General features: G+C 32.0%; 1 protein-coding gene across 2 annotated transcripts in view; it reads right to left on the bottom strand.

The window, feature by feature from the left end:
- Positions 1-1,446: 1,446 nt before the first annotated feature.
- The window catches only part of OLFM3 (olfactomedin 3), a 205,189-nt gene continuing 198,323 nt past the window's right edge, over positions 1,447-8,312 (bottom strand). For both annotated transcript variants that reach the window (XM_003260130.3, XM_012500368.1), the window contains exons 5-6: positions 4,961-5,067; positions 1,447-3,792 (exon numbers count right to left, since the gene is read on the bottom strand). In XM_003260130.3, coding sequence (XP_003260178.1) covers positions 3,115-3,792; positions 4,961-5,067 — 785 coding nt within the window. In that variant the 3' untranslated portion in view covers positions 1,447-3,114. The remainder of the gene's footprint in view (positions 3,793-4,960; positions 5,068-8,312) is intronic.

The following is an 8,312-nucleotide window of genomic DNA, read 5'->3' as shown; positions in this document are numbered from 1 at the left end:
AAGAATATAATCATAACTACTCTATCAAGTCAACAAGATGACATTTTGGATTCTGTTTTCCAAAGTATTATATTTCTATAAAGCTTGATTTTTAAATACTCTGCAGTGGCTAAAGTGATCAGATAAGTTTTTAAATTTTTTTGTAAATTATTCTTTAAGGAGAATAACACTAAAGAACTATTACATGTAAAACTTAATAGGGTAATAATTGGTTTTATTTTGAAATGAACATAAGCATAATTTTATATAGTTACATTTTTTAAATAATTTTACTGGTTGAAAAATTCATACACTTAAATTTGGTAATTATTTTAAGATATAAAGTCTTGTTGTTTCTTATTAAAAAGAAGAAACAATAAGAAATTAACATTATTTTCTGAAGATAAGATCTCATCAGAGAGAATAATACTGACTACAAAGGTGAAATGACTCCATGAGTATGGAGACACGAATCAGAGATTCTGAGTTTGTAATGAATCTTAACTAATCATAATTCTATTTATATAACACATCTGCTATTCTTTTTTCTTTTATCTCTACATATTGGAAACATACTGAAATACTATCATTATCTGAACTCGTAGATGTAAGTTTAGGTGCAAATAATAAGCATTGTGATTCAAGCACCACAAATAACACACAAACACAATCAGACCATGAACATATTATTATTTGAGTGATATGAAAGCTTGTTAATGATCTGGCTAATTCAGAAAGTATCAGTTACATATTTCAGTTAGGATTAAGACTTTCTGAGCTTGGATTTCTCCAATGCTTTGATTATGTGAGTGATTGAAAAATACTTATTATTTCCCTCATAAGATTTATTTGTTGAAGATTTAAAAAACAGTGAATAGAGTAGTTCTTATTTATTTTAGGCACAAAACTGATAATAATTTATTAAGAAAAATGCTTTTAAACTGTAAATGTTTAATGATTATCACATTTTAAAATTCATGTTTCCCCACTTCTAGTGACAATAATAATATCTGTGCTTGCTCTAGCAGCACATACACTATAAATTGGAAATGGTGATAAAATCTTACTTAGAAAACAATAAAGTGGTTTTCAAGTTTCATACCTCATGAATAAGCTGTGATCAGCCAAATTTTGAATGTATGTGGTACAATATAACATCATTTTAAACAAACAAACGAGTAACGATGATCCAGATATCTATTAGAGGCTATCTACTTAAAAATTCATTCATTTTTAAAATTAAAGTGACTTTCTTTCCTCATAAAAACTCAATATATGGAACACAGACTGGTTATTTTTGTGGTGTGTGTACAATGACAAGTGAATCTCTTAAATTTTCCAACTCCCAGTAGCAAACCAGAGCTTATGTAAACTCGTTAAAAAAAGAATAAAATGTGCAAAAGGACCCAGAGTAGTCATTAAATCATGTTAACTTTTTGTAGGCAAAAAAAGAAATCATTGTTAAACTTTGACAGTTTCAAGATTGGGTTATTTAATTCTACAATTTTGACAGTGAGATATTTGAGGATGATGCTTTACTTGTGACATTTGAAATGAATTACACTTAAATATTAGGATTTCTTTACATGATGCTTTATCTAAATCATTACATCCTTATCTTTCAAAGAAAATCGTGGTACTATGTATGTGTGAAACTAAACATTTAAAACAATTTGTTTTATTATTTATTATAGAATATACTTTTTAAATTGTAAAACCAACCTATATTAGTTTCCATGAAGCTGCCTTAGGGAACTCTTTTTTTAATATGTGGAAAATACATCCAAACTCAATGAAATGTTTGATATATAGTTAGATTATATGTTTCATAGAGTTATTAACATAAGTATTATTAAAGCTCTTCCCTTTTGGTTACATTATTTTTCCACATACAGTGAATCAAGGTAACAAGGGGTTGTTTTTCCATTTTGTTTTCTGAATTGGTTATTTACACTTTTGAAACCACGAAGACAACTCCCAAGTCTCCCCGTATTTTATTTTGCACAAATCTTGCCAATAACTCCTCAGGGCTCATAATCTAAATCTAAAGGACATTACAGAAATTTTTTTTCTACGAGTTTTCAAATGTGCTTATTTTCAGGGTCCTGACATAAGGAATTTCATTATTGCAAGTTGTATGTAAAATATAAATTAAATGCTAGTACATTTAACTATGAAGAACAAAATTTCTTTAGTGTATAATAAATGAGTAGAGTCAACTCAAATCCAATATTTGGAATCCAGATGCACCTTGTGCAAGAAACTATATGGGTTGCATTCAGTGGAGTGAACAGAGTAACTCAGTTGTACGAAATCAGTTGTTGCATTCAACGTCAGTGGCCCAATAAACTTGGGGTAAAATATTCTATGTAAGGTGTCTGGTTTGGTTTTCATTTTAGATTATAATGCTTATGTAAAGGGGTAAGCCAAGAAGATTATTCTTGACCACACTTGAAAATGGACTCAATTACTGAGATTAAATTTCAGTGTATTTTATAAAAAATATTACTTTCACAGAAGTGAAGAGATACAATAGCACAATGGTGGTTACAATGGTAGAAATACATACTGCCAATAAAATGTTAGCAAGAGATTTAAAAATGACTGTACAGCACCGCATCAGAGAATTGTGTTAACAGCAAAATGATTAATATTATTTTTCAATATAAATGAAAACCTTACATTTTTTAAAGAAATAAATGGGATAAAAGTGCTTTTTGTTCTCCTAATTCCTACCAAAATATTTCCTGATATGGAGCAAAAGACAGTAAAAAATGACAGTTTTAAAAAAAAGACATTCATGCATTTAAGCCACCATTAGTCTCTGACTCTAATATAAGGCAGATCATTAATCTCTTGCAAAACTATGACTTTAGCCACTTAAACTCTTTTTTTTTTTTTAGTGCTTTTCATGACAAGGACATGATAGGCCTTGTAAATTTAGAAGTTAAGATGTGTTTCCAACATGGTAAGTTAGACAAGCTCAGCTATTTTTTTGAAACACCAACTTTACAATAAAAATGCTTTGCTTTGGAGAAATGGTGAAAAATAATAGTGAAGAAAAAAACTGAGGGGGTCCTATAGAGTTTATCACAAATTACACTGTTTAGATCAATGAAAACATATCACATTTGCCTATGTGTCATCCTCTGTCTTGATGATATGGAAAAGGGTGACATTGAACAGGACCTGGTGGCCATTGTTCCAGGCATAGAGAGCTCGATCTCTTGCATTGTAGTCAAGCATGGATATGTGAAAGTATTGGTTATGGAAGGGAATGTCTGTGTACTCATATGTGGAGGTTTTGGTGGAATAGGAATAATACACCTTGGCTCCAGTTAAGTGGGAGTTGGTGACATACAGTGTCCCACAGATCATGAAAGATTCCCCTGCACTTCTCTTGGGGTATCCAGTGCTCCAGCTCTTCATCACCTCCAAGGTATCTTGGTTAAGTTGGCTGATGACAATATTGCCTGCATTCTGGTTAGTTGCATACACAGCCCACAGCCCGATTTCATCAGCCATTAGGTCGATGTCAGAGAATCCACCCCATGTGTAGGGGTAAACATTATGAAAACCAGCATACTCCAGGCTTCGTTGGGCAAGCACTCTCCCCATATCAAAGCTATATTTGATGATGATATTACTCTGATACTTGTTAAAATAGAGTGAGCCATTGTAGACAACATGGTTAGTTCCTGCCCACTTGAAAGGAAGGTTGTATGTCCTTGATTCAGCCCCACTGACAAAGTCTGCAATTGATTTGTATTCACGAACAATTTTATTGTTAGTATAACTGTCCATGTACCAGACCTGAGAAGAAGGAAAAAAATAAATGGAGTGACTAAATTCTGTACTTTTCTGATAATTCCAAAAGAAAGACAGTGAGAGTCAGCACTTATTATTATTATAATTCTCAGGCTCTGGAAGCCACACTGTCTTACTGCTGACCTGCTGCAATGTATTTCAGGCTTTTGTAAAAATATTGCTATGATCTGCCTATGTGGAAAAGAAATAACTGAATTTACTACCTTGACATTAATTTGCTTTTTTGCTTTTTCTTTCTTTGTTTTTTAAATTCCTGACCATTTGGTGCATATCACTGAGTGAACCAAACATATGTCAATGCAAATTACAACACCTGGTAAATAATGCCATCAGTGAAAACTACAACAAATATAACCTCAGCAAATTACATTTATTCTATCTCTTGCACTGAAAAAAATGTATAGTCTAGTTTTTCATACTCAATTGAAATAAGTACCATGGAATCTTCTAGAAACACTTGTTTATTGGGCTAGCCTGTAAGTACAACTACATTTTAAAGAAACAATTTTACTAACTTAATAACTAACCTCATTTAGAAGTAACCCTAGAGAATCTTAATTTTTACTGAGTCCTGTAATAGGACATAAATAGAGCTATGGCAAGTTTCTAGTATATTGATTTACATAGCACAGGCATTGTCAACTTATGAAAATACCCCCCAGAAGTTTCAACGCTATTTCTTTTAAAATTACTTCTAGACTCCAGGGATATTTAAGCTTATTTAGTAAATTGGTTTTGCCCTTGAGTTTTTCACTTATTTAGTCCTATTTTTTCATACTAAGGAACATAGTTTAGAAAGAGTATGCAGGGAAGTTTGCCCTTGAGTTTTTCACTTATTTAGTGCTATGTTTTCATACTAAACATATTTTAGAAAGAGTATACAGGAAGTTAGCCCTTTTCAAGCATAAAACATGACTAAAATCAATAAAAATTAGATTTGCTAAACTGATGAATTAGAAGATGGAACATTTTACTAAAATAGATTTGTCATTCTTTCTTAGATATGTTAATATTATCAAACAGAAAATATTTGCAAATTATGTAACAGTTTTCAAGTACAAACAAATATCCCTGAGGTAAATGAATAGTCCAGAAGAGAAAAAGTGTAAGCAGAACTTAATTCTAAGCAAAGGTGTTTGTGGGAGAAACATACTCTGTTGTTTTTCTCAGATGCTAAAGGATCTGTCATCCAAGCACCAAATCGGGTTCCAGATGTCTTGACTGTAACTGGGCCTGTGATTTTCATCAATTTGCCACATGCTGAAATTAGAGAAACACAAACATATTAGATGAACACAGCCAATGTTTCCAACACGCATACTCACACTAAGAGCAAAGAAGGGGATCATAAAACTAAGCCAATCCATGGGATTAATATCACATTTCTGAATAAATGATTATTCACAGTGGGTGCTGGGCCTTTAACCAAACATTGAACCATGAGGAGTTGCTTTTTCAATGCTCCAAATTTTAAACATAAAATTTTAAAGTGGGAAATGATTTGTACAATCTGGAAAGAAATGAGGAACATCATTATCATTATACCAATTCAGTGGCTGCTTCTTTTAAGTAAAAAGTTAGACAAATGAAGCAAATTGCCCATAGACCTGTTTACTTGATAGCCAGAAACTCCTCCCCTTCCCCTGTCCCCATGCCTTGTGACTATGGATAACTTATACCAGCCAGAAAAACACTACCAATTGATTTTCATTCTGTTTGGCAAAGAAGCAGCCCCCAAGAAAGATAACTTTACAGTCTATAAGAATAAAACATTCAATCAGTCTATAAGAAAGAGGTAGAGATTTTAAAGGTAAACGCCTTATATAGATAACAGGTCTGATAGGGCAGATATGAACACACAAAGAACAAAACCCCCAAAACTCAAACCCTCAGACTCTGAAGTCACATGCAGATGAAAGATGAAGAGATGTAATACGTGACAAAAAGACTTTAATGAAAAAAGTTATAATATTTTTATCAGCCCAGCCCACCTTTGAATAAGATCTTAGAAATAGCTTGGACTTCATAAATTCCAAAGCCAAAACCAAACAGAAAGCTAGACATTTTTGTGAGATTTTTAAAAAAGATTACTATAAAGTTTTAACCGTATTTTAAAATAATGTTTTTGTCCCTTTACCTGGATTATATTAGTTTGGGTCACTTATTATGCTTATCTTTCTTTTTATTTATTTTAAATTCAACTTTTATTTTAGGGGTACATGTGCAGGTTTCTTACATGGGTATATTGCATCCAGGTAGTAAGCATAGAACCCAATATATAGTTTTATGAGACTTTTAAACAGCAAAATTTAAAAGTGATTTATTAATTATACACATTGTGAAAGGCAATATGACTGCCTATAAAATGTTGGATTTTGGTCTAAACTTAAAGTCTTCTTTCTCGTCCATTTATATCATGTTATTTTCTTCTATTTCTTTCTTTTCTTAAAACTCTTTTGGGTCGTACTTGGTCTACGTATTTTCTTTCCTCCTCTGACTATTTAGAATTGATCAATTTCTATTAGTTCCTGTTGGTTCTTGTTTGTTTGGGAAGAAAAGAACACATACCCAAAGCAAATCAAAGACAAACTAATTATAACTTGAAGCTTATTTTGGCTCAGTTTTCTCTATGTGTGCTTCTTATAAGAATAATTTATAATTGGCAGAATACTAAGCTTTGCAATTAGGAAAATGATGAATGGTAACATTATATTTTGCACTATTAGTTCAGTGATAACTACAAATTTAATAATCTCTAGCATTTCATAAACCTGAATTGAATATATTTTTCCCTTTTTGTAAAAGAAATCAAATGTGATGGCATCGTTATGTCCATAGCGTGAGTTACTTTATGATTTCCTCAAATCAGTAAAACTGGACCAATAATTCAGAAGACTTTATGACATTATCTATAGAATTGCGAGACCTTGCATTAAGCCTATTTAGAATATATAAGCTCTACTTGGTACAAACACATAAACAATATATGAGTAAAGTAGTATCAGTTTGAACTAGAAAATGTTAATCATATTCTGAATGGATCTAGTTGAGTATATTTTCTGAATGCAGAATAAGTGGAAGTAATATTATTTTTAATAATATCCTATATACATTTTTTAATCAACAGATGATAGCATAACAATTTCAAGTGTAAGTAGAGTATAACAAATAGAAGGGCCTCTCTTTCCCCTAAAAACATCAGAAAACATGTGATTTTTTTTTCTAAGCATGGAAAAGTAATTCTGACTTAAGATGATGGAGTGATACATGATTTTATCTGCTTTCATTTTCTATGATCTCATTAAAATGATAGTAAAGGAGTAAACCATGAGGGGAAAAAAACAAAAGAAAAAAAGCAAAGCAAAGGTACAAGAGCCATCAGTTTTAACCAATTTCCAGAAGGCAGGGTTGATGAAAAGTGGTCATTAAAGATGAAGATGGAATAAGATGCATTTGTGTCTATGCAGAGCAAGTGAGACCCGAGGAGGGAGATGATCTGCGTTGAAGAGAAAAAAGAAAGGACTCAGAAACATAAGTAGAAAGAATGCTAGGAGTCAGATGGGACTCTGAAAACAGAAACACCACTTAAACCATGCCTTAAGAGCAATTGATTCCATCTGCATCTGTAGATGCAGGACTCCAGAAGGCAAAGGAAAAAAAAAAATATGAAACTGTGTTGGTGATCTGAGTATACCTAAGGTGATTAATACAGACATTGGAGGGCCAGAAGAAAGCCTTCAAACAATGGCATTGGTTGTTTCCCTGCCTACTCGCCACAGAAAGAATTGCCAAGCCCTAGCTTAATAACAAGAGTTTCCAAGCACATTTATTGTTCAAAACTTTAAAAATGTATATATAACCAAGGATGGCCAGATTTTTTCAAAAAGTTTTTAAGAATGACTGATGTAAATGTTCAGAAAAACCAGGGCTCCCCACAAAAGAGATAACTCAGAGAATAGACAAGATCCAAGTACCTTCTAAGAGATTTGTATAATATATACTGTGTATTGTAAAAGGAAAACACAAAAGAACTATTCGAAAACAAAAATATAATTATATTAAAAAATAGATTGCAAGATAAAAAGAGTTATCTCCAAAATAAAGCAAAAGAGATAAAAATGAAAATAAGAGAAAAAATATGGAGGCATCTAGGATCAATCTAGAAGCTCCGGCATCCGGAGAGCAAGGTTTCTAGAATGAGAAGAAAGAGAAAAAGAGGGGAGAAAATTATCAAAGAAATTATACAGGAAATCTCCCCAGTAACAAAACCTAAATATTCAGATTAAAAGAACACATGATAATGAATGAAAAAAAAATCTACTTCTAAAAAACTACTGTGAAATGTTAGAAGATTAAGAGTAAATTGAAATGGAAACTTTTTAGAGAAAGAATACGAGATTGTCACATGCAAACAGGTAGACTTAGACCAGAATTGGGCTTCTCATCACCAATACTGGATGCTAGAAGACAATGATGAGGGCCTTTATATTTAGGAAGAAAATCAG

This window comes from Nomascus leucogenys, chromosome 12 (assembly GCF_006542625.1).
Source record: "Nomascus leucogenys isolate Asia chromosome 12, Asia_NLE_v1, whole genome shotgun sequence".
Taxonomy (NCBI): Eukaryota; Metazoa; Chordata; class Mammalia; order Primates; family Hylobatidae; genus Nomascus; species Nomascus leucogenys.
The sequence above is the reverse complement of the archived record's forward strand: the minus strand, read 5'-3'. Positions and strand labels throughout refer to the sequence as shown.